Below are 27,107 nucleotides of genomic sequence, written 5' to 3' on the forward strand. Positions count from 1 at the left end.
AAAAAAAAAAAAAAAAAAAAAAAAAAAAAAAAAAAAAAACCTCGAAAATTAGCCAGGCATTGTGGCTTGCACCTGCAGTCCCAGCTACTCCGAAGGCTGACATGGGAAGATTGTTTGAGCCCAGGAGGTCAAGCCTGCAGTGAGCTGTGATTGTGCCATTGCATTCCAGCCTGGGTAACAGAGCAAGATCTTGTCTCAAAAAAAAAAAAAAAAAAAGAACAACTTAGCTATTCCATTACAGTATCAAGGTAAATATGTTTAATATTTCTCTAACAAACTCTTAATATAAACTTTTGTTTCTGTGTTATAATATAAACTTAAATTGTAATTTCAAAATCTTTAGATTAACTTTAAGACCTTGAACTAATATTAATGAATAACCTTTGAATATATTATAAATAATGTCTAGGCATAATTTTATATGTATATATATATATATATTTTTTTTTTTTTAAGAGATAGGGTCTCACTCTGTCACCTAAACTGGAGTGCAGTGGTTTGATCACAGCTCATGGCAGCCTCTAACTCCTGGGCTCAAGCAATCCTCCCGCCTTAGCCTACTGAGTAGCTGGGATGACAGGTGCATGCCACCAGCCCGGCTATTTTTTTATTTTTTAGAAACAGGGTCTCACTATGTTGTCTAGGCTCATTTTAAACTCCAGGCCTGAAGGAATCCTCCCACCTCAGCCTCTCAAGGTGCTAAGATTACAGGCATGAACCACCACACCTAGCCAAGAATACCTTTTGAAAATTGAGTCATGAAACACAATTTTCACACACACACCCTTGCTCCTTGATACTATTTATTTATTTATTTGAGACAGGGTCTCACTCTGTCACCCAGGTTGGAGTGCAGTGGTATGATCACAGCTCACTGCAGCCTCAACCTCCTCGGCTCCAACAATCCTCCTACCTCAGCCTTCTGGGTGGCTGAGACTACTGGTATGCACCATCACCCCAAGCTAATTTGTTTATTTTTTGTGGAGATGGGGTTTCACTATGTTGGCCGGGCTGGTCTCCAACTCCTGGGCTCAAGTGATCCTCCCTCCTCAGACTCCCAAAGTGCTGAGATTACATGCGTGAGCCACCATGCCCAGTCTTGATGTTTTACTGATTGTCCAGTTAATAGGGTGAAAGGATTTACAAATACCTTTTGATCACACTGGTATACATGCTTACTTCTGCTGCCTTAAAAATGTCAAATACTATCTATGATTGTATGAGGATGTGTTTGCAAGATAATACATGCATTTCTTGCCTTATCAAGGAGAAAAATAGAATATTTTTGCCTTATATAAGACATTGACAAAGTTGGCCAAATGTTACGGATTTTCTTATAAAACAAAAATGACTTGTGGAAAAGATTTTTGTGCAAAACATTATATGGATAGTACACAAAAGGAATAAAACTAAAATGCCAGCCTGAGCAACACAGCAAGACCCTACTTCTACAAAAAACAAAATAATATGACATGGTGGCATACACCTGTAGTCCTAGCAAATTGAGAGGCTGAGGTGGGAGGATCACTTGAGCTCAGCAGTTCAAGGCTGCAGTGAGCTGTGATCATGCCACTTGTAGTGCAGCCTGGGTGACACAGTGAGACCCTGTCTCTAAAAAAGAAAAACAAAACCTAAAATGTAGGTTTTCTTTCCATTTAAACAGCAACTGATCTCTGAGCACATCATTTGTTTAAAACAGTAAAAACTTAGTCTATATCTACAGAGCAGAGGTTCACCAAAATACTGTTACTTTTTGTGTTTTTCATAAAGCTCCTGAATTATTTGCCTAAATCTCGTTTTTTAAAAATGCTACCATTCTTAATAATTTTTATCACTTACTGCTGTATTTAACTTTAGTTTCACTGTATATCAAGACTCTAATCATTTCTTATCTTTATTTTATTTATTCGGTTATTTTTTAATTTTTTTTTTTTTTTTTTTTTTTTTTGAGATGGAGTTTAGCTCTTGTTGCCCAGGCTGGAGTGCATGTAGCATGATCTCAGCTCACTGCAACCTCCACCTCCTGGGTTCAAGCGATTCTCCTGCCTCAACCTCCTGAGTAGCTGGGATTACAGGCATGCGCCACCACACCCAGCTATGTATTTTTAGTAGAGATGGAGTTACACCATGTTGGCCATGACCTCAGGTGATCCACCCGCCTTGGCCTCCCAAAGCGTTGGGATTACAGGCGTGAGCCACTGCGCCAGCCATTTCTTATCTTTAGACCCTTATATGACAACTCTTTGTTGCCAAATTCAGGTCCTATGTTCAAAATAATAAAATGGTCAAGATCTCTTTTCAGCTTAAACTACTTTTGGGTTTCCCATATGGCCACATGGTAAACTATAATTCGCCCCTCAACTTATAAAAGGAATTATACTCAAAATAATTAGGTATGCTTGTCATTCTCCAGATTTCTAACGAGCTCCACACTGTGCATGCCGCCCTATTATCAAACCCACAGTGTGTGGAAAGCTAGCAAAGAAAAGTTCAGCCTCCCCAGATTAATTATATACAAGTAAAATGTTGTTAATATGAATACATTCTAGCAACTGTTTACTTTTCAATTGGGATAGAAACATATTCACATTCATGTACAAAGATCGGCATGTAACTGTTAGCAAGATTAATGTTTTTTTTAAGAAAAAAAGAAAGATTTTGTTTCTAGATTTAAATATGCTCACCAACTGGTGACAATTATATAATTTATGGGATTAATTAGAGGACCCTGGAGATTTGACAATGTCCTTACTGTTCATAACATGCTCTTGATCTCAAGGCAATCACTGATGCAGTCTTACAAAATGATTACACGTCATTTGGAAACAGAAGACTTCATTCTGTTTCAATCTGATACAGGTAGTTATTACAAATTAACCGGAGCCATTGCATCCCCCCATTCACAGACAATTTCTCCTTTTCATTTACCCTTGCCAAAGGGTTCCTGCTACAAACTACAGAGCAGAAAAAAAGTCCTCTGAAGAAATATCAGGGGCTAGGTGTGGCTCACGCCTGTAATCCCAACACTTTGGGAGGCTGAAGCAAGAAGACTGCTTGAGCCCAGGAGTTCAAAACCAGCCTGGGCAACACAGTGAGACAGAATACATATTTTTTCTTTATATATAGATATAGATATACACATATCTACATAGAGATGGAGAAAGAGAGGTATAAAGAAATATCACAAGAGCCTTGGTCAAAAATGAACCAGGTTTCCTTGAGTGTTGATACCCTAGGAAATAGACTCAAAGCTACATGTTTCTCCTCAGAATGTACCAAGGGTGGCAGGGCATGGTGGCTCATTCCTGTAATCCCAGCACTTTGGGAGGCCGAGACAGGTAGATTGCTTGAGGTCAGGAGTTTGAGACCAGCCTGGCCAACATGGCGAAACTCCGTCTCTACTAAAAATACAAAAATTAGCCTGGCATATTGGTGCACCCTTGTAATCCCAGCTACTGAGGGAGGCTGAGACATGAGAATCGCTTGAACCCGGGAGGCAGAGGTTGCAGTGAGCCAAGATCACGCCACTGCAATCCAGCCTGGGCAACAGAGCAAGACTCTGTCTCAAAAAAAAAAGAATGTACCAAGGGACTATGTCTGGATTTCCAGGACTCTCTTTGTCTAGAAGGCAGCAATTTTTGTGAAATAGCCTGCTGTTAACCCAAGATCAGGAAAAACAAAAAGATTATGTAAAATGATATGAACTCATTTAATTATAGTTAATGTTCTATTTCTAAGGGCCACATAAGAAAAATTCTTTTCTTTCTTCTTGATCTACCCCTAACCTTCAACTCAACTGTTCTGTAGTTAAACAATTTACAAACTGAAGTGAAATACACATTCAGTGATAACCTTGCTCCAGCTGACCCCTTCGAATTTAGAAAATAAAAATACAATAAAAATAACTAATATTAATTATGAGCTAATAATTTTGTATTTTTACATCATATGGATAGTATACAAAAGGAATAAAACTAAAACACCAGCTTGGGCATTTGTCATATACACCTAAGAACTGTCATATAAACCTAACAATGATTATGTAGAAAAATTACACATATTGATCCTTATCTACCGAAAAAATGGTTGAATGTTATGCAAAGTCCCTTTTATAAGTTTCTTCACTTTTTATGATCATGCTGTTTACATACATTCAATAAAACTGTCTTGCTAGCACTGTGGGAGCCTGAGGCAGGTGGATCATGAGGTTAAGAGATTGAGACCAACTTGGCCAACATGGTGAAACCATGTCTCTACTAAAAATACAAAAGTTAGCTGGGCGTGGTGGCATGTGGCATGCGTGGGAGAATCACTTGAACCTGGGAGGTGGAGGCTGCAGTGAGCCAAGATCGTGCCACTGCACTCCAGCCTGGGTGACAGAGCAAGATTCCATCTCAAAAAAAAAAAAAATTGTCTTGCTTCCAGGATATAGTGGAATAAATCAAATACCATGCCAAAAATCTCATTTCATTAATAAGCTAAGCCTGCTGGTAGAGAACAGAGAAGGCTCTTTGTATGGGGAAACAATGCCTATAAAGTCCTCCCAGGAAACTGGCTGTTACCTGCTTTATTACCTATGAAACCCCAGACTCACAGGTAGGAAAGATGCCACTGAGTATCAACAAACTCGGGCATCTCATAGAAAGAGGTAGAGTCGAACTGGATGGTTTCTGGTTTCTGAACTTGGGAGACAAGCTGATTGGGGTATGGGGACAGAAACCCAAATGCGGCCGGGCATGGTAGCTCCTGCCTGTAATCCCAGCACTTTGGGAGGCTGAGATGGGTGGATCACTTGAGGTTAGGAGTTCAAGACCATCCTGGCCAACATGGTTAAATCCCATCTGTACCAAAATTACAAAAATTAGCCAGGCATGATGGCGTGCATCTGTAATCCCAGCTACTCGGGAGGCTAAGGCAGAAGAACCAGGAGCGGACGTTGCAGTGAGCCAAGATAACACCACTGCACTTCCGCCTGGGTGACAAAGCAAGACTCAGTCTCAAAAAATAAAAATAAAAATAAAAACGGAAAACCAAATGCAATATGAACAAACAAACAAAAAAGTCACATCTGGCACATTAAAAATAACTTACAACCCTGAGGGAATTACAAACTTCAAGACAGGAGTTAACTTTTAACTTAGTGTATGACTGTAGTTTGTTAATCATATCACAAAGATGTCATATATGACTATATAAATACAACAAAGCATTAAATAAATGACACTGAATCATAAAATTGCTAAACCAACTTCTGTGGTCAAACCCCTGTCCTTAGAGACCTGACCACAAGGAGGAACTACTGGAGCAAAGATGACTCTGCCCTGCCATCATTCTGACCAAGGGTGAACATCACATGCCACAGAGAGGAAAGGCAAACAAACAACGCTGTACCTTGTGATAAACCAAAAATAATCGGGTTACTGAAACACAAAAAATCTCGAGCATTTCCTGTAAGTTAGAGAATCACTAATAAAATGACTCTAGCCTGAAAACGTCAGAACTTTCTACATATGATAAGCATGTGAGGGAGCAGCTGTTTTTCCACCAGGAATAGACTAATTGTAAACTTTGCAACCTTAACAACTCTGTAGGCTTTTCTCCTTTACTTAGATCTGTTATGCATACCTGACATCCTTGCAGTTTCTTTGCAAGGGAACCTCTTTCCCTTTCTTGAGGCAGAGTCTCGCTCGGTCGCCCAGGATGGAGTGCAGTGGCTCAATCTCGGCTCAGTGCAACCTCTGCCTCCCAGGTTCAAGCGATTCTTGTGTCTCAGCCTCCTGAGTAGCTGGAATTACAGGTGTGCGCCACCACACCCAGCTAATTTTTGTATTTTTAGTAGAGATCAGGTTTCACCAGGTTGGCCGGGCTGGTCTCGAACTCCTGACCTCAAGTGATCTGCCTGCCTTGGCCTCCCAAAGTGCTGGGATTACAGGTGTGAGCCACTGCACCCGGCCAACTTCTTTCCCTTTCTAAGTACTTTTATCTCTGACTTCCTTTCACAAAGGGAAAGACGAAAACCTTCTGAACAAATTCTAAGAGACGTATCAGAGGAGATCCTATGGCATGTCACTCTGCCATCATAACGCAGCGTGGTTACGTTGAACAGCACCATGTTGGATCTCGCTCTGTTGCATTGCACTGGTCAACATAACCAAATTTATGGGTTCAATTGCCCAAGAAGCACATGCACCATGAAATACATACTATGCTAACACACTATAGCTTTCCTCCCAAGGTGGAATCATACATCCCTTATGCCACCCAAACACTGCTCCTCCAACTTCCCCATGGGCGCCACTGACCTTCACAGAATTGTCTTGACTGGAGGTAGCAAGAATGTGCTCGCTGTCTGGGTGCCAGTCCAGGCCATGGATTTTGGAGAGGTGGGCGGCTAGATATTCCACTGCTGTACTGGGTTTCTGCAACAGATCAGCACTGAATGTTATCGATTTAGAAAGAACTCATTGAGTGTCTACCACATAAAAGTCTGCTAGGTAGTGAGTGAGGATGCAAAAATACTACCAGATACTGTTTCTACCCTACACAGACTTTGTTTTGGTTAAGCCAAACAAAACACCATCACCAAAAGACTCATCCAACTCTCCTTCACATGCTCTGGAAATGCACCTGTGAGCCTCATTTCTTCCCACTTCAATGGAGGATACAAGGTAGTGGGTACTTTTCCCCCCGCTTTTTGTTTTATGAGACGAAGTCTTGCTCTGTGTGCAGTGGCACGATCACGGCACACTGCAGCCTCAACTTACTGGGCTCAAGCAGTCCTCCCGCCTCAGCCCTCCAAATAGCTGGGACTACAGGTGCATGCCACCTTGCCTGGCTAATTTTTTTGCATTTTTTGTAGAGATAGGGTTTTGCATGTTGTCCAGGCTGGTCTTGAACTCCCGGGCTCAAGCGACCCACCTGTTTTGGCCGCCCAAAGTCCTGGGATTACAGGCACGATCCACTGTGCTCAGCCTCACACTTTAATAGTGCAATCTGACAATTCCCACTCGCCTTCCCCATGATCACCCACGAAGAGAGACTGAGACATCCAGATGAACCCAGCTTCAACAAAAGGGTAAAACCACCATCTTAAAGTGATGGAGTGCTAAGATTCCGAAGGAGAATGAATGTACATCACAAAAGAAAACAATACACGATTAATAAGCATAGAAAATAAACAGGCCGGGGGCGGTGGCTCACGCCTGTAATCCCGGCACTTTGGGAGGCCAAGGCAGGTGGATCACCTGAGGTCAGGAGTTCGTGACCAGCCTGGCCAACATGGTGAAGCTGGTCTCGAACTCCTGGCCTTAAGCAATCTTCTTGCCATGGCCTCCCAAAGTGCTGGGATTATAGGTTTGAGCCACTTTTCCCACCCCAAAATTTTTCCTGTCTTAAGGGAATAATCCAAACTCACAAAAAGCTTTAGATACAAAAGAAGTTCATCTTGATGCTATCTGAAACACTAGAAAACCAGAAAAAACCTAAATGATCAACAAATGGGAAATAAGGAAGCTGAATCAATATCCTACAGCTACGTGACACCATATGATGATACAATATGATGTGGCCACTGAAAGCTATACTTAGAGCTTATAGTACGAGGATAATGCATCTGTTGTAATGTTAAATGAAAAAAAGTGTACACAACTACGTATACAGTATGACAAACTAAGTTAAAAAAAAAAAAAAAGCATAAAACAGAAAACACCAAAATGTTAGCATTTGTCTCTGGGTAGTAGGATTATGAATGATTTTTATTTTTTCATTTATATTTTCTACAAAGAGCTTGTATTACTTCTATAATTAGCATTAGTCTATGAGGTTAAGAGTGCAATCTCCAGGCTGGGTGCAGTGGCTCACACCTGTAATTCCAGCGTTTTGGGAAGCCAAGGCAGAAGGATCACTTGAGACCAGAAGTCAAGACCAGCCTGGGCAACACAGTAAGATTCCCATCTATACAAAAATAATTTTTTTTAATTACCTCATCACGGTGGTGCATACCCGCAGTCCCAGCTACTCAGGTGGGAGGATCACTTCAGCGCAGGAGTTTGAGGCTGCAGTGAGCTATGATTGTACAACTGTACTCCGACCTGGGAGACAGAGGGAGACTCTGTCTCAAAAACAAAAAAAGAGTGCAGTCTCTAGCACCAGCCTGCCTGGGTTCAAATTTTGGCAGCAAATTGTGCTTTGGTTTACGCATCTGTAGAACAGGGATAACAATAGCACGTACTGGCCAGGCACAGTGGCTCACGCCTGTAATTCCAGCACTTTGGGAGGCGGAGACGGGTGGATCACCTGTGGCCGGGAGTCGAGACCAGCCTGACCAACACAGTGAAACCCTGTCTCTACTAAAAATACAAAAATTAGCCAGATTTGGTGGTGGGCACCTGTGATCCCAGCTACTCGGGAGGCTGAGGCAGGAGAATTGCTTGAACCTGGGAGGTGGAGGTTGCAGTGAGCCAAGATCGCGCCATTGCACTCCAGCCTGGGCAACAGAGTGAGACTCTGTCTCCAAAAAAAAAAAAAAAAAAAAAAAAAACCTTTACTTTAAAGGCTAATTATAAAGAGACATTAATCAATAAATGTAAAGCTCTTAAAATAATGCTTATGTACAATAAATGCTCAGTAAATGTTAGTATGTTAGTCATACATGAGTTTGGGTTAAAATTCACTGTCAGCGCTGACACTGAACTTTTTGAAGTCTGTAATGCTTGTTGCAATCAGTGCTGCTTTGACACTACAAAGCGCCAGAGAAGTGAAAATATAATCAACAAGTTCTACAACTCACCTGAGCAGAAGTCCTAAGTATCATTATTTTTAGTTTATTTATTTATTTATTTATTTTTGAGACAGAGGCTCACTCTGTCGCCCAGGTTGGAGTGCAGTTGCGTGATCTTGGCTCACTGCAACCTCCGCCTCCTGGGTTCAAGCAATTCTCCTGCCTCAGCCTCCCGAGTAGCTGGGACTATAGGCATGCAGCACCACCCCTAGCTAATTTTTGTATTTTTAGTAGAGACGGGGTTTCACCATGTTGGCCAGAAATGGTCGCGATCTCATGACCTCATGATCCACCCAACTAGGCCTCCCAAAGTGCTGGGATTACAGGTGTGAGCCACCGCCCCTGGCCCTAAGTATCATTATTAATTTTAAAAAAGAGAAAAAAAGCTAAAACCCTTTCAATAAAATAGATAAAAAGATTTGCTGAGGGAAATTAGTGTTATCAGTTACCTCCTTTCTAATCAGGAGACTAGAAAATGTTGTTCTAGTGACAAATTGAATAAAACCAATCACTAATTGAAGAAATAAAGAAGGCCAGGAGCAGTGGCTCATATCCGTAATCCCAGCACTTTGGGAGGCTGAAGTGGGAGGATCGCTTGACCCCAGGAATTCAAGACCAGCCTGGGCAACATAAGAAGACCTTGTCTCTACAAAAAAATATTTTTTTAAATTGGCTGGGTGTGGTGGCATGCACCTGCAGTCCCAGTTACTCAGGAGGCTGAGGCAGAAGAATAGCTTGAGCCCAAGAGGTCGAGGCTGCAGTGAGCTATAGTCACACCACTACTCTCCAGCCTGTGTGACAGAGTAAGGCTCCAACTCAAAAAAAAAGAGAGAAAGGGAAAATGGCCATACAGGAACAGAAGACAAAAACTAACATGTAGAAGATGCGGCTGGGCACAGTGGCTCATGCCTGTAATCCCAGCACTTTGGGAGGCCGAGGCAGGCAGATCACTTGAGGTCAGGAGTTTAAGACCATCCTGGCCAACATGGTGAAACCCCATCTGTACTAAAAAATACAAAAATTACCTGGGTGTGGTGGTGCGCGCCTATAGTCCCAGCTACTCGGGATGCTGAGGCAGGAGAATTGCTTGAACCCAGGAGGCAGAGGTTGCAGTGAGGGAAGGTCCCCACTGTACTCCAGCCGGGGCAACAGAGCCAGACTCCGTCTCAAGAAAAAATAAAAAAAGAAGATGCACCCGCCCAACCTCTACGAAATCACCTTCTCACTTAAGAGCTACCTAAGGCAGAGGGCTTCTGCCACATAAGGCTTCCCCAGCATGCCTGGAGCCTGATGCAGCAGACAGGATCTGCCACGCCTGATCTCTGCTCCACTTCCCGCTTCTCTTCCAAATGTATGAAGCGAGGGGAGCAGCCGGAAGATAAGACGGTGGAGACATCCCTGAACAAGCCATCCCCACAACGCCTGAGCATCTCTAGCCCCAGGTCTCACAGGCAGTGAGCAGGATATACACCCAGGTCTCATGGCAGCGATGGCTCTGTTCATTATTACTCAACAGTCTGGCAGTCAATACGGGGGAGGCCTTTTCCCTGTGCCGTGACCCTCACTGAAGCCAACACAACCAACTTCAGTAGACTTTCCATTACAGTCACAGCCAAGGAGCCGGTGCTATTTCCATCCCTAGATGTCCAATGGGCTGCTGCAGTGAGAACGTATGATCGATATGCAGGCTACTTTGAGGCTGATGGGACATCTAGGCTTGTAAGGGGAAATTTAAGCATCATGAGTGCCCTGCCTCGCTCATCGTTACTGGAAGTATTCAGGATGGCAGGCATTCAAGAACAAATACATTTCACTTTGCAAGCATGGGCAGGGATAAGACACCTGCTGACAATTCTAGAATAGTGTCTGGGCTCCACGACTTAACCCCAGTGATACACACACAGTTAGTATCTTTATTTTGAAGGAAACTGAGGTTAAGAGAAATGACAATGGCTAGCTTACCTGGTGTCATAATTAGGAGGTGGCAAAATGGGGCTGATTTTTTCAATCACGGTTGCTAATGTCTCACTTCCCTAGCTTCCTTCAACACTGGACTGAGACGCAAATATCATCTGGTACTACAAGCTTAAAATGAGCATTTACCATGCTGCCCAGGGTTCCCCGGACTCTCAAGACAAGCCCTGGCATTCATAAAGTCATCTTCACACCCTCTGGGAGGGATCAAAGACCAACAAGGGGGAAAAAAGAGATTACTCACCCTCTTATCCCATATCCGCACATCACCGTCATGGCTGGTGGCAAGGCAGTTAGCATTTTTTTTATTCCATTTGACCTGGGAGGCACCCGCTGCAAAGAAAAATCAGGGAAGAAAGCTGCTGCCCTTGGTGCCTTCGGAAGCAGAGCGGAGCACAGCCAGGGGAGCTGGATAATGAGTTCTGGCTGAATAAGCCCAGAACCCTTCAAGTTTCTATGACTACACCAACTCCACTATTCCAGATAAAATGAAGCCAAAAAATAAATGAATTAACACATGGGAACAGGATCATAGTCACCTAATTGAGGAAATCATCTCAGGGGAAAAAATCTACAGGTTACTCTGAGCAGAATCAGCAGGAAAACGTAGTTTCTTACAGAGCAGTAGTTGAGCATGGCACTGCTGGCTGGTAATTGACTTGTCACACAACCTGACCATTTCTCATCCCCAAATGACACCTGCTCGCACTCCTAATCAGAACAGCCTCAGCTCTTATGCCTGCCCCTTCTTCTTGTTTTAATTGTTGAGCGATAGTCTTAGAAAAACACAGCCTTAGCTGAAGATCAACTACAGAATAAGCCCCAGTGGTGACCAGTTCTGCCCCAAGGGTTACATGCTCCCGGCACCCCATCTCCCCATGAGCTGCGTCAGCCGTGGCCACTGGTACCACATTGATAAGGGAAAGGGAACACCCTCGGCAGTGTGTGACCTCAGTCCTTTTCCCTCTCCGCCAGTACAGAGTGTCATTGATACATTAGTGACAAAAGGGCTACTTAAGACAGGAGGCATAATGTGAGATGCGAGAAAGAGCTGAGACATGGAAAACTGGGACATAGTGGCACTTCTAGCTGACTCCTAAAAAATAAATCATTAATCAAGAACCAAACCAGAACCAAAGTGACAGCACTGCTTCCTAACTCCTCCTGCCCTTGCTCACAGCACACATGACATTACTGCCGTGACACTGGTCCCTCTGCCTGGTGGTTATTACTGGGGAAACCCACGGTAGATCCACAGCTTTGGAGAGCTACTAGATCCAAGAAGTCCAGAGTAGGACAGAGCAATGACTCAGAACCTAACAGGACATAGAGCATTAGGCCCAGAACTTGGTCCTGTCCAAGGATATGCTGTGTTGGTTTTGATGAGGCTATTTGTCTGCCTTGTTCTTTCTTGAGACATAGGGTATCTTAAGTCATCTAAGAACAAATGGAGACCAGTGAAGATGAAGCAAGAAAGCGTGTCAGGAGGTGGTTTCTTTGCAAGGAAGGATATCAGCTGGAGGAGAAAGTGAGTGAGAAGAACTTGCTCTACCTCCTCTTGACAGAGTTACTTAAGAGTCCAAGAGAACACACCTTTCTCAGTGAGAAGCCATCAGAACTCAAGGGCTCACAAAGGACTCTGGGAAGCCCCCCAGTGCAATCTGCTTTATCAAGATCATGTATACCAGGGGCCAGGCGCAGTGGCTCACGCCTGTAATCCCAGCACTTTGGAAGGCCGAAGCGGGTGGATCACCTGAGGTCAGGAGTTCGCGACCAGCCTGGCAAACATGGCAAAACCGTGTCTCTACTAAAAATAAAAAAATTAGCCAGGCGTGGTGGCGTACACCTGTAATCCCAGCTACTTGGGAGACCAAGGCAGGAGAATCACTTAAACCCAGGAGGGAGAGATTGCAGTGAGCCAAGATTGCACCACTGCACTCCGGCCTGGGCAACAGAGCAAGACTCTGTCTAAAAAAAAAAAAAAAAAAAAATCATTACACCAGGGTCAGATGGACGTCCCAGGCTCTGAAAGCTCTCAGACACAGAGAACACTCTGGAATACTTACAACGTGATCCCCTATCCCAAAGGGCATGAATAATGTGCCCCCTTAGAGATGGGGACCATGGGCTCTGGGGAGCAGGCAGTACCTGAGGCTGCACCACTCGGGGGATGTTAGGTCCAGCAGCTTATCAAGGTCCACAAGCCTCTCACTTGCCTCTTTTCCCCCACGGTAGCTCTGCCACCACTGAGAAACCTCACTGAGTACAAAGGAAAGAAGTCTCCTACTTCCCATTTTTTTAGAAAGATCTATAACAGAAAAAAAAGCAATGAGAACAAGCAGGCTAAAAAAAGAACCACTTTCAGCTGGGCGCGGCAGCTCATGCCATAATCCCAGCACTTTGGGAGGCCGAGGCAGGTGGGCCATGAGGTCAGGAATTAGAGACCAGCCTGGCCCATATGGTGAAACTCCGTCTCTACTAAAAATAGAAAAATTAGCTGGGTGTGGTGGCCCATGCCTGTAGTCCCAGCTGCTTGGGAGGTTGAGGCAGGAGAATTGCTTGAACCCAGGAGGTGGAGGTTGCGGTGAGCCAAGATCGCATCACTGCACTACAGCCTGGACAACAGAGCAAGACTCCGTCTCAAAAAAAAAAAGAGCCACTTTCCTTTTTAGGATTTCCCTAAAACCAATCTAACTCAGAAATCTGTAAATGTGACCGGGCGCAGTGGCTCACGCCTGTAACCCCAGCACTTTGGGAGGCTGAGATGGGCACGTCACATGGTCAGGAGATTGAAACCATACTGGCTAACATGGTGAAATCCCATCTCTACGAAAAATACAAAAAATTAGCCGGGCGTGGTGGCAGGCGCCTGTAGTCACAGCTACTCAGGAGGCTGAGGCAGGAGAATGGCGAGAACCCGGGAGGGAGAGCTTGCAGTGAGCCGAGACTGCGCCACTGCACTCCAGCCTGGGCAACAGAGCAAAGTTCTATCTCAAAAAAAAAAAAAAAAGAAACCTATAAATGTAAGTAACAAAGTCAGGAGAACCTGATTGAGGCATCCGTAGACCATCTATATTTCCACTCAGTTATACGCCCTCTCCAGCCAGTCTGTGTCTCAGATCATAAGTACCTAAAGCAGGTGGGGGGCGGGGGGTAGAGCAGTAGAACTGTTAAGCACTTAGCACAGAAGCACAGGTGTTTGATTCACATATCCATGCAACAAATGCTTAGTCCCCCTTATCCACAGTTCTACCTTCTGCAGTGTCAGTCACCCCCGATACAGTACAAGGAGATATTCTGAGAGAGAGAGAGACAGACCACATTCACATCACCTTTATTGTGGTACAGTGTTATAACTGTTCTATTTTATTATTATTAGTTGTTGTTGTTAATCACTTACTGTGCCTAATTTATAAATTAAACCTTATCCAAGTTATGTATGTACAGAAAAAAACATAGCATATTTGGTTCAGTATTATCTATGGTTTCAGGCATCCAGTGGGGGTCTTGGACTGTGTCCTCTGAGAATGAGGGGGGGGGGATTACTGTATTACTATATTAAGTATCTCCTTGGATCAGTCACAAATGCCTGTAGTGCACAAATACATACACTAGTCTACAGAACTGAATAAGAAGGAAATGGTTTCTGCCTGGGCGCGGTGGCTTGCGCCTACAATCCCAACACTTTAGGAGGCCGAGGCAGGCACATCAGTTGAGGTCAGGAGTTCGAGACCAGCCTGGCCAACATGGTAAAACCCTGTCTGTCTCTACTACAAATACAAAAATTAGCTGGGTGTGGTGGTACGTGCCTGTAATCCCAGCTACTCGGGAGGCTGAGGTGGGAGAAACGCTTGAACAACAGGAGGTGGAGGTTGCAGTGAGCTGAGATTCCGCCACTGCACTCTAACCTGGGTGACAGAGTGAGGATCTGCCTCAAAAAAGAAAAAAAAAAAAGAAAAAAAGAAAAGAAAAGAGGTTTCTAACTTCACAAATCATATCACCCAGCTGCTAATACAATCATGATGCTACAGGCCTTTACATAAAAAGGCGTGGGGGTACAGAGGGAAAAAGAACCATGTACAGTAACCATTTCAGAGCAAACACCAAATGTGTGTTCCAATGCACCAAGGAGAGGCAAAGGGACAGAATTTAAGAGACAGATAATACATGCTTTTATAAAGGATGCCAAAATATTGACAATTTAGCTTTATCTCTGTGAATAAGTTATACCAGTTCTATTCCACATTCTACTCTTAGGAAGTGCTGGGAATATTCCCTAGTAGCCCCAATTGAGAATTCCAGAAAAGGTCAGTTCCAACTAAGCAATGAAAACAGGTAGATCAGAATGTAACTACAAAGGCTTGGTTCATCCATGTTTAACACCACCATGGGCCAGGCACGGTGGCTCAAGCCTGTAATCCCAGCACTTCGGGAAGCCAAGGCGGGTGGATCACCTGAGGTCAGGAGTTCGAGACCAGCCTGGGCAACAAGGAGAAACCCCATCTTTATTAAAAATACAAAATTAGCTAGGCATGGTGGCACATGCCTGTAATCCCGCCATTGCACTATAGCCTGGGCAACAAGAGCAAAACTCTGTCTCAAAAAAACAAAAAAAAAAACAAAAAAAACCCACCATGCAGATACAGTCAGTATAATCTAATTGTGGAGAAACCACAGGATGAACCATTGCTTTAATAAACTACAGGAAAAGAAAAACAAAAATCCAAAAAGGAGGAGAGAGACTTAAAAAGATGAGAAATATGTCAACCACTTACAAGTATAGACTTTATGTAGATTCTTATTCAAACCATTTTTCAAACAATTTGTAACTAAAAAGGAGAGAGAGACTATTGGGGAAATTTGAATGCTGCTTAGATACTTGATGATATTAGAGAGTTACTGTTAATATTTTCAGGTATTTTTAAGTATGGTACTGGGATTCTTCTTTTGTAAAAATATACACTGAAATATTTGTTAAAGAAATGATATAATACTTAGCTTCAAAATAATCGCAAGGGGGCCGGGCACGGTGGCTCACACCCATAATCCCAGCACTTGGGAGGCCGAGGCAGGAAGATCACTTGAGGTTAGGAGTTCAAGACCAGCCTGGCCAATATGGTGAAACCTGTCTCTACTAAAAATACAAAAATCACCCAGGTCTGGTGGCAGGCGCCTGTAATCCCAGTTGTTTGGGAGGCTGAGGCAGGAGAATTGCTTGAACCTGAGAAGCAGAGGCTACAGTGAGCCGAGGTTGCACTACTGCATTTCAGCCTGGGCAATAAGAGCGAGACTCTGTCTCAGAAAAGAAAAAAAAAAATCACAAGGGGAATGAAGGTGGAGGTGAAATAGTGGGTGGAGGAAAAGATGAAATAAAATTGGATGTATGATGACAAGTGTTGAAGCTGATGATGAACACAGGCAGTTCATTTTCTTCTCCCTATTTTTACAGAATGTTTGAAATTTTCCACAACAAAAAGGTTAAAACAAATCAACTTGGCTCTTGTCCTTGGACTCTGAAATGAGGTCCTGCTCCACACCCAACAGTCCTAACCGTGGCTTCTGGGAGCAGTCTAAAGTGAGCCTCTTGCAACAACATGGGACTCACGATTCCACTCGGCCATGGCGCAGCCCAGGGAGAGGCAGTCAGAGAGGAAGATGGAAAGGAATAGGAAGGAACAGGAAAGAAGTGGAAGGAAGAAAATGAAGACAAACCGAGGCGCCGGGGCGAGGTAGGAGAAGCATACACTCACCAACAGCAGATAGTGCAACAGTAGGTTTCCTTGTGTCTCTGAAATATGAAAATAAAAAATCAAATCCCCAATTTATATGCCACCACCCACCTGGTATTTTTCACCCTTTGTACACAATTCTTCGCCTTCCTTTTAGCCGGAACTTGGAGTAGGTAGATCCGCTGTGAGGGCCTTAAAAAGAGGTGTAAAGAGAGACCTGCTGGCCAGGCGCGGTGGCTCATGCCAGCACTTCGGGAGGCTGAGGTGGGTGGATCACCTGAGGTCAGAGTTCAAAACCAGCCTGACCAACATGGTGAAATCCTGTCTCTACTAAAAATACAAAAATTAGCCAGGTGTGGCAGGCACCTAAAATCCCAGCTACTCGGGAGGCCGAAGCAGGAGAATTGTTTGAACCCAGGAGGCAGAGGTTGCAGTGAGCCAAGATCGCGCCATTGCACTCCAGCCAGGAAGATAAGAGCAAAACTCTGTCTAAAAAAAAAAAAAAAAAAAAAAAGGAAAGAAAAGGAAAGAAAGAAAGAAAGAGAAAGAAAAAAGCAAGAAAACAAATTATAGGCCATGTACAATGGCTCACACCTGTAATCCCAACACTTTAGGAGACCAAGGTGGAAGGACTGCTTGAGGCCAGGAGTTTGAGATCAGCCTGACAACACAGCAAAACTCTGTCTCTACAAAAAAAACCTAAAAAATAAAAATTAGGCCAGGCGCGGTGGCTCATGCCTGTAATCCTAGCACTTTGGGAGGCTGAGGCAGGCGGATCATGAGGTCAGGAGATTGAGACCATCCTGGCTAACCCAGTGAAACCCCGTCTCTACTAAAAACATACAAAAAAATTAGCCGGGTGTGGTGGCCAGCACCTGTAGTCCCAGCTACTTGGGAGGCTGAGGCAGGAGAATGGTGTGAACCCGGGAGGCAGAGCAGGCAGTGAGCCGAGATCACGCCACTGCACTCCAGCCTGGGTGACAGAACGAGACTCCATCTCAAAATAAATAAATAAATAAATAAATAAATAAATATTGGCTGGGCATGGTGCCAAGTGCCTGTGGTCCCAGGTACTCAAGAGGCTGAAGTGAGAAGATCACTTGAGCCCAGGGTTTCAAGACTGTACTGAGCTAAGATGACACCACAGTGCTCCAGCCTGGGTGACAGAGTGAGACCATGTCTCTAAAAAAAAAAAAAAAAGAAAGAAAGAAAGAAGAAAGGAAAGAAAGAGAGGAAGGAAGGAAAGACAGGAGGGAAGGGGGTAAGGATGAAAATGAGGGAGGAAAGGAGGGAGGGAGGAAGAGAAGGAAGGAGGGAGGGAGGGTGGGACGGAAGGAAGAAAGGAAGGAAGGAAGGAAGTCTAACTAAGGAGAGTTCTCCTTAAGGTCTTACCGAGAGAGGTCCTAGCTCTCTTCTCCATCCCCCTACAACTGTGTCTTTCACTCCCAAATAATACATTTGCACTCAAATCCTTGCCTCGAGGTATTGAGGGGAAACCAAACTAAGACACTTGATCTCTAAAACAAAGGTCCCAAATCACCCCCAACCAAGTGGTTATACCTCCTAATTGTTCTTACTTGATATCCCAAATGTAGATGTAGGTGTCCACAGAGCTGGTAACCAGGAGGTCAGGCTCAAACACTGCCCAGTCCAAGTCGCTGGGACACAAAGAATAAACAGAACAAAGAAAAGAAAAAAATTTCAGAGTCCAGGTCCGAAGCACTAGCACATCGAGTCTCTAGTGGCTTCAGAATGTCATTGTTAATGGGCTTCTTAATGTGGTTTAGGCTGAGAATCTCCAAAGTTCCTTGGTAATGAACATGAGTTTGGAAGGAACCTGTCAGGTCCTTTGCCCTGTAGTTGCCAGCTATACTATCATCTGCTCCCAGAAAAGAAATGCAGTGCTTCAACTTAAAACCTTCTCTCAGGGCTGAGCCTGGTGGCTCATGACTGTAATCCCAGCACTTTCGGAGTCCAAGGTGGGCTATCACTTGAGGTCAGGAGTTCAAGACCAGCCTGGCCAATATGGTGAAACCCCATCTCTACTAATAATACAAAAATTAGCCAGGTGTGGTGGCACACACCTGTAATCCCAGCTAGTCGGGAGGCTGAGGCAGGAGAATCGTTAGAACCTGGGAGACAGATGTTGCAGTGAGCTGAAATTGCACCACTGTACTCCAGCCTAGGTAACAAGAGTGAAACTCCATCTCAAAACAAACAAACAAACAATAACCTTTCTCTCTCTAAATAAACAGAAAAAAAGAAGGAAAAACACACAAAGTAATCTTTGCATTATCATTTTCTAAATCAAATTCCACCACAGGCACCTTGGGTAAACTCAACATCCTTAAGCAGCGGCAAACTGTCACACCGCCATGCAGCACCCAGAGACGGCCAGAGGCCTGTGGTGTTCCCTACCCGTGCTCTGCTTCCTAGACAGGCAGTGAATCCACAGAACATTCCACCCGACCCAGGTGTCTCACCTTTCCCAGCACTTCCAGGTCAGCTTAGCCCAGAAATAGTGACCCAGGGAAAGAGTGGATCAAGGAAGACTCAAAACCAACTGGAAGCCTTGACTGGGAGGCGGCTGTGCCCTTGGGTTATGAACTGTGATGCAGGAGCTCTGTTACCACTGCCACCAGAGAGAGAGCCAAGGGCCACTCCCTGACATCTCCATGTCCTCCCAGGCACCACTGACCATGAACTGGGGGATTCTGCTGCATAATCCCTCCTCTCCTATGACAAAAATCAGTTCTAGGCCAGGCATGGTGGTTCACGCCTATAATCCCAACACTTTGGGAGGCCAAGGCAGGTGGGTCACTTCAGGTCAGGAGTTCAAGACTAGCCTGGCCAACATGGTAAGACCCTGTCTCTACTAAAAAAAAAAATACAAAAATTAGCCCGGCATGGTGGAGCACACCTGTAATCCCAGCTACTCGGAAGGCTGAGGCAGGAGAATCGCTTGAACCCAGGAAGCAGTGGTTGCAGTGAGCCAAGATGGCACCATTGCACTCCAGCCTGGGCGACAGAGTGAAACTTCGTCTCAAAAAAAAAAAGGCCGGGCACGGTGGCTCAAGCCTGTAATCCCAGCACTTTGGGAGGCCGAGACAGGTGGATCACGATGTCAGGAGATCGAGACCATCCTGGCTAACACAGTGAAACCCCGTCTCTACTAAAAAATACAAAAAACTTGCGGTGGCTCAAGCCTGTAATCCCAGCACTTTGGGAGGCCGAGACGGGCGGATCACGAGGTCAGGAGATCGAGAACATCCTGGCTAACCCGGTGAAACCCCGTCTCTACTAAAAAATACAAAAAACTAGCCGTGCGAGGTGGCGGGCGCCTGTAGTCCCAGCTACTCGGGAGGCTGAGGCAGGAGAATGACATAAACCGGGAGGCAGAGCTTGCAGTGAGCTGAGATCCGGCCACTGCACTCCAGCCTGGGCAACAGAGCGAGACTCCGCCTCAAAAAAAAAAAAAAAGAAAAAAAAAAATCAGCTCTAATCCTTTACCCTGGACTGGACTATATCTGTCCGGGATGTGGTCTGGGATGGGGGTCAACAGCTACGCGATGGTGCTTTCTAAATGACAGCTGTTCCTCACTGTGTTCTCCATCATCATCTTAGTGAATGCTAATAACCCGCTGACCACCCGGGGCCTGTGTAACACAGACGGTCAAGCCATGCAAGGAGGATGGCATCATCATTTCGTTCCCAGGGGACTGTGACAAAGCAAGACAGCTAAGGAGCTGTGGAGGACTGGTGCCTACCTGATGACACGAGTGTGGCCTTGTAAGGTTGTGCCAACTTCCCCACTGCCGTCTTTCCACTTGTAAAGGTCCACCCGTTGGTTGCTCTGAAAAGAAGGGAAAGAAGGCCGCAGGCAAGTACGTTGGTATATGTGCTCTTGCCCCAATCAGCTTAAGGCGGAGAAGAGGAAGCCAGGGATCTCACGCATGGCAGAGATCCTTCAGGCTGAACTTTTCTTTGAAAAGCCATCAGGAATAAGTACAATTAACATTAGCTTGAGCTAACTTCAGCTCAGTATGTAGGTCTGTGAATCTCAAAATGGAAAGGCAGGACTATCTTAAGAGACACATCTTGAACAGTCACAGCTGAACTGAAGGTGCAGAAACACTTCTGCACATGAGCTTCATGGGCCAGGAAAATGTCCCGGCCACTGGAGGAACCTCCTCCCTCTGAAGGTCACACTCGTCTCCCCAGCTGCTGGTATACTGGATGTCTCCAGCTCACCCTTCCATGATCAAATGGCCAGAGTCCACCTACCACAGGTTTTTGTTTTTTTTTTTTTTTGAGATGGGATCTAGATTGCCCATGCTTTTCTAGAACTCCTGAGCTCAAACGATCCCCTTGCCTCAGAGTCCAGGATAGCTGGGATAAGGTGTGAGGAGTGAAGACTGCGCCATCACAACTGGGTCCTACGACACTTTAAAACCAGAGGTGCATAAGAGAGAAAAAAGAGGCTGGGCATGGTGGCTCATGCCTGTAATCCCAGCACTTTGAGAGGCTGAGGCAGGAGGACTGCTTGAGCCCAGGAGTTCAAGACCAGTCTGGGCAACATAGCCAAATCACATCTCTACAAAAAAAATTAAAAATTAGCCAGTCATGGTGGTGCATGCCTGTGGTCTCAGCTACTCGAGAGGCTAAGGTGGGAGGATCGCTTGAGCCTGGGAGGTCGAGGCTACAGTAAGCTGTGATTGTGCCACTGTACTCCAGCCTGGGTGACACAGCAAGACCCTATCTCAAAAAAAAAAAAGAAAGAAAGAAAAGAAGAAAGACCATCAAAAGGGTATCCTAGAAGGCAAAATTATTTAACATTCCTTGAAATATGCCTGTATTTAATTTCATAAAGAGTTAAGCAGAAAGTGACAGGGAAAATGGACCGGAAGAAACCACAGCTACAATAGAAAAATAACTTCTATCGAAGTACATTTCACTTAAATATATAACAAAACAGCAAAGGCTCCCTACATACCATGAGTTTATGAAACACACTGAAAGTGATAAAGATTACTAATAGGCTGAGAACAATGGCAGGCCACTTAATAATTTTCGAAATGATATATATGTAATAGACTGTCATTTTAGCTCAGAGACAGATGTATAAAATTCTGAGATTTTTATCCTGAAATACCAGTTTCCAAATTGAAAAAGGTAAGATTCTTGTGAAAAGGTTAGGATTCAAAATAGCTTCCAACGGGAACAGGAATGAAAAGAAAAGTCCCCTCGTCTTCTGATAATTTTCCCTGCCGTTTCTGGAGGGTCTGCTAGTGCCAGTCCACCTTAACGCATCTGGCCTCTGTCCTCCCCCAGCACACGCCACAGTGGGTATCATCACCCACATTATAGATGAGGCAAGCAAGGCTCAGAAAATTGTGGGGCCTCTCAAGATAAAAGACAGAATGTTAAAACTAGGACTTGACCTCAGATTTCCCTAACTAAAGCTTTCTCAAAAGGTTTTCTTCCAGCCAGGGGCAGTGGCTCACGCCTGTAATCCCAGCACTTTGGGAAGCTGAGGCAGGCAGATCACTTGAGGTCAGGAGTTAGAGACCAGCCTGGCCAACATGGTGAAAGCCCGTCTCTATTTAAAAATACAAAAATTAGCCAGGTGTGGAGGCACGTGCCTATAGTCCCAGCTACTTGGGAGGCTGAGGCACAAGAATTCTTTGAATCTGGGAGGTGGAGGCTGCAATGAACTGAGATGGCGCCACTGCACTCCAGCCTGGGCAACAGAGCGAGACTCTGTCTCCAAAAAAAAAAAAAAAAGTTGCCTTCCAACCAAGAAAAAAGAAAAGAACAGATAAACTTCATTAAAATTAAAGCTTTTGTGCATCAAAGAACACTGTCAAGAATGTAAAAAGACAACCAACAAAAGGGGAGAAAACATTTGCAAATCATATATCTGATAAAGGTCTAATATCCAGAATATATAAAGAACTCCTACGATTCAACAGCAAAAATGCAAACAACCCAATTCAAAAAAGGGCAGAGGCCTTGAATAGACATTTCTCAAAAAAAAAATGACATATGCGTGGCCAATAAGATACTCAACATCCTTAGTCACTGGGGAAATGTAAATTAAAACCACAATAAGGCCGGGTGCAATGGCGCACGCCTGTAATTCCAGCACTTTGGGAGGCCGAGGTGGGTGGATCACCTGAGGTCAGGAGTTTGAGACCAGCCTGACCAACATGGAGAAACCCTGCCTCTACTAAAAATACAAAATTAGCCAGGCATGGTGGTACATGCCTGTAATCCCAGCTACTCGGGAGGCTCAGGCAGCAGAATCACTTGAACCCGGGAGGTGGAGGTTGTGGTGAGCCGAGATCGCGCCACTGCACTCTAGCCTGGGCAACAAGAGTGAAACTCCAGCTCAAAACAAACAAACAAACAAACATAGTAAAGTACCACTTCACACCTTCACATCCACTAGGATGGCTACAATTTTTAAAAAATACAAAAAATAAATTTTGGAGAAGACGTGGAAAAATTGGAACTCTGTGCATTGCTGATGGGAGTTTAAAAGGTTTAGCAACTGTGAAAATAGTTTGGTGGTTCCCTCCAAAAGTTCAACACAGAATTACCATATGACCCTGCAATTCCACTCTTAGGTGTATACCCAAAAGAAGTGAAAACAAGTACATCCACACATATGTTCATGCCAGCTCTAGTCAATAGCCAGTCAAATGTCCTCTGATGGATGGACAGCTAGATAAATAATTACACAATGGAATATTATTCACTCATAAAAAGGAATGAAGTTCTGATACCTGCTATAACATGGATGAACTTCAAAACATTATGCTAAGTAAAAGAAGTCAGACACAAAAGACCACTTATTTTATGATCTCATGTCTATGAAAGATCCAGAATAGATCAATCCATTGAGACAGAGCGCAGACTGGTGGTTGCCACGAGTTGCAAGGGAGGGAGAAATGGGGAGAAACTGCTTAATGAGTAAAGGGTTTTACCCTGGAGGGATAGAAATGCTTGGGAATTGGATAGAGGTGGTGATTATACAACACTGTGAATGCAGTGAAGGATACTGAATTGTTCACTTTAAAATGATTAATTGTGAAAGAACAAATTTTAAAAAGGCTGCCTTTGTTAGCACTCCCGAACAAATGCAGTGTTAATCCACGGAGTACAACTACTGAGGCGTCAGTCTAAACCAAAGGTTCCCAATCAGAGGTGATTTCGCTTCCCAGAGGACACCTGACAGTGTCTGGAGACATTTTTGATTGTTATAACAAGGGGAGGGGAGGATACTACTGAGATCTAGCAGGTAGGTCCAGGGATGCTGCTGAACTTCCTACAATGCACAGGACAGCCCCCACCACAAAGAGTGACCTAACAAGCCAGTAGTGCCAAGGTTAAAAAATCCTGGACTAGATGATCAGGGGCTGAGGGTGAGAGGGGAATAAGAGGCCCAAGGTATAAACCAACTAAAAGAGCTCCTTCTATCACCCAGGAGAGAGGCTGAGAGTAGAAAGGCAGGAAGACTGACTATCCCTTTCTCTTTCAGAATAGCCCTGAAAATCAGCGCAACCTCAGACATCCACAGTTAAAGGCAGATCCTATTTTGGAAACAGCTTTGGAAGGGCAGCTTTCTGTTCCTTCTCAAGCTGACAAAGTTGCTCTTCTTTCTTTGCTCAGATGCTTTCCTTCCGCAGACTGCCTTTCCTGACAAGAACAGACTGAGACAGGCTGTACAGTGGTCCTGCCCCTGGTGAATCAGAAGGATTCCTTTAAATACTCTCCTGCCAGCCCAATGCAAAAAGAGCAAAAAGTTTAGATCTCTCATTATTCTAGAATACAATGTGACACAGAATCTGGAGAAAGATGCCAGAGAGGTTCTAGTCCAGAATCCTTTTGTATAAAGAAAAGATTTTTGTATTAGAAAACCTAACAAAACATATACATGTTTTCCCAAGGGAAAAAAATCACACATAAACAGGCACATAAAATTTGATGGGGTTAACGAAATCTAATGATTCCCAACCAAGGAAGAATCCTTTCCTTTGAATGGAAGGGTAGGGGAAGTCTTCTGATCCCTCTGAAAGCAATGAAGGTCAACTCCACACCAGCTCCCCAGTTACCCTCCTTAGAATGTTTTTCAAAGTCATCTGCCATTTGGCCGCTGGCTAGTTACATTGCTGCTGATGAAACAGGTTCTCATCACTCACAGAAATGGATGCATCTGCCTGTTTCCCTTTCAAAATCTGGATTCAGTCCCTAGAAATACAAGGCCTGACACCGATGGGACCAGCGAGCATTCCCACATATATTTAATTTGTAACTTGCCTCTGTCTTTCTTTCAGAACCATCCAAACCTCTTTTCCAACTGAGCAATGAGGACTGCACTCTCTTCTCTACACAGGACATAGATCTGCCAGCCCCAGATGACACATTTAACAGCATTCTCCTGTATTCCTTAAATAAGCTCACCGAAGCTGCAAAATAGTGTGCAAAGCTGTCATGAGGATTCCACTGCACAGCTCCAATGTCCCACTTGCTCTGGCGAGAGATCTTTCGGTGACCTTCGAAAGGGGCATCCAGATTGACGATGTACAAGAATCTGCGGCTAGAGACCAACATCAACATTGTAATAGTATAAAAGCACAACATCATTAGCATTAGGATAGAAAAGCACAATTGGAATTGCATACAATTTGCAAGCAGTGCTCCAAAAAACCCAAACACATATGGCATTTATTTACTCTGAAAGGCAAAGAAGTGACAAGAGTAACTCAAGATGGCTGTCACACAAAGAGAAGAAGTGTCCCTGTGACAGTCCTACCTCCAGAGATGGCCTTCCCTACCACATCCATTCATGAGAGTCTGGCCTTCTCCCGGGATTCATCTCCAACTCTCCCAGCCTTTCCTAATCCCCCAGCTAGGTTAATTACTAAATTAGTTAATTCCACATTACTCCCATTGCATAGTTTGCATTTTGACCGCAGCATTTATCTTGTAGCAGGACTACTAATTTAAGGCTCTTGTCCTGAGTCAACTAAGTGTTCAAAGAACGAACCATGTCTTGAGTATCTTTTGTTTTTTTTTTTGAGACAGAGTCTCGCTCTGTCACCCAGGCTGGAGTACAGTGGTACGATCTCGGCTCACTGCAACCTCCACTTTCCAAGTTCAAGTGATTCTCCTGCCTCAGCCTCCCGAGTAGCTGGGTTTACAGGCACCCGCTATCGCACCTAGCTAATTTTTGTATTTTGTGTAGAGACGGAGTTTCACCATGTTGGCCAGGCTGATCTCGAACTTCTGACCTCAGGTGATCCACCCGCCTCAGCCTCCCAAAGTGCTGGGATTACAGGCATGAGCCACCGTGCCCAGCCGTCTTGAATATCTTTGTATGCTTCACATCACTAGGCACAGTGCTCTGCACTCAACAAATGTGAGTTAAATTAAACATATCACTTATTATTAAGCCAAAATCCTGTAGAAGCAGAAAATCTCAAAATTCCCCGTACTAATCCCTGGTCAAGAAAACTAAACTAAATCTATCAGGAGGGTTACAATTTCCCCGTACTACTCCCTGGTCAAGAAAACTAAACTAAATCTATCAGGAGGGTTACAATTTCCCCGTACTACTCCCTGGTCAAGAAAACTAAACTAAATCTATCAGAAGGGTTACAATTTCCCCGTACTACTCCCTGGTCAAGAAAACTAAACTAAATCTATCAGAAGGGTTAACAATAACAACCAAAAGGAATAATAATTAAAATAACATATGAAGTGCCAGTAATGTTCAAGGTGCCAATCAACACAAAGGATCTGAGAACAGGGAGGTCCTGCATTCACCTATTTTCTTTTTAAGTAAAATATCCTTGGTGTGTGAATCAACCTCTCTGCAGCCATCAGCTATTGATTCTTTGCTAGAGACCACTCCAAGCCCCTGGAGTTCAATGAGAATAGGCAGGCTCAAAAATGAAGAAAAAGATTAATCATCCCTGCTCAGAAGAGCCAGGAAATGGCACACAAAACTCTAGGTGGTAGCAGAAACTCTGAGGAGAGATGATGGAGGGAGAAGAAGAAAAGTCAGGGGAATACACAATTTCACAGAATTTCCAGGACTTCTAAGAAAGTGCAGAACAAAGATCACATAGAATCTCTGGCCTCCTCCAAAGGAATCACCTGATCCTGCAATGGCTGGCTGGCATCGTCCCATCAGAACAACATAGGACAAGCCTAGTAATCATATATGTGAGGTGTGTATCAATAGCGGGGTGCAGAGACCTTAAGGGCAAATGTACAAAGGCAGAAAGTGTGCACTTCAGGGTGAACATGCCTGATGCAACATAGGTGTTTATCTTCATTTTCCCCAGTGCTCCACTACAGTAAGAGTAAAGAAAGACAAAAAACCTCCAAAGACAAAGAAAATGAGACAGGAAATGAAAAGCAAGTGGACAAACAGTAATTGATCTAAAGAAAGCTAAATAGGTCGGGCACGGTGGCTCACAACCGTATTCCCAGCACTTTGAGAGGCCAAGGTGGGTGGATCGCCTCAGGTCAGAAGTTGGAGACCAGCCTGGTCAACATGGTGAAACCCTGTCTCTACTAAAAATACTAAAAAATTAGCTAGACATGGTGGCAGG

The 27,107-nt window shown here is 44.3% G+C and overlaps 1 protein-coding gene across 1 annotated transcript in view; it reads right to left on the minus strand.

The window, feature by feature from the left end:
• WDR59 (WD repeat domain 59) overlaps positions 1 to 27,107 on the minus strand; it is a 115,319-nt gene that overhangs the window by 56,524 nt on the left and 31,688 nt on the right. Inside the window, exons 3-8 of the mRNA XM_025369908.1 lie at positions 24,949 to 25,084; positions 20,250 to 20,335; positions 18,060 to 18,140; positions 16,504 to 16,541; positions 10,998 to 11,086; positions 6,303 to 6,419 (exon numbers count right to left, since the gene is read on the minus strand). Coding sequence (XP_025225693.1) covers positions 6,303 to 6,419; positions 10,998 to 11,086; positions 16,504 to 16,541; positions 18,060 to 18,140; positions 20,250 to 20,335; positions 24,949 to 25,084 — 547 coding nt within the window. The remainder of the gene's footprint in view (positions 1 to 6,302; positions 6,420 to 10,997; positions 11,087 to 16,503; positions 16,542 to 18,059; positions 18,141 to 20,249; positions 20,336 to 24,948; positions 25,085 to 27,107) is intronic.

Source organism: Theropithecus gelada, chromosome 20 (assembly GCF_003255815.1).
Source record: "Theropithecus gelada isolate Dixy chromosome 20, Tgel_1.0, whole genome shotgun sequence".
NCBI lineage: Eukaryota > Metazoa > Chordata > Mammalia > Primates > Cercopithecidae > Theropithecus > Theropithecus gelada.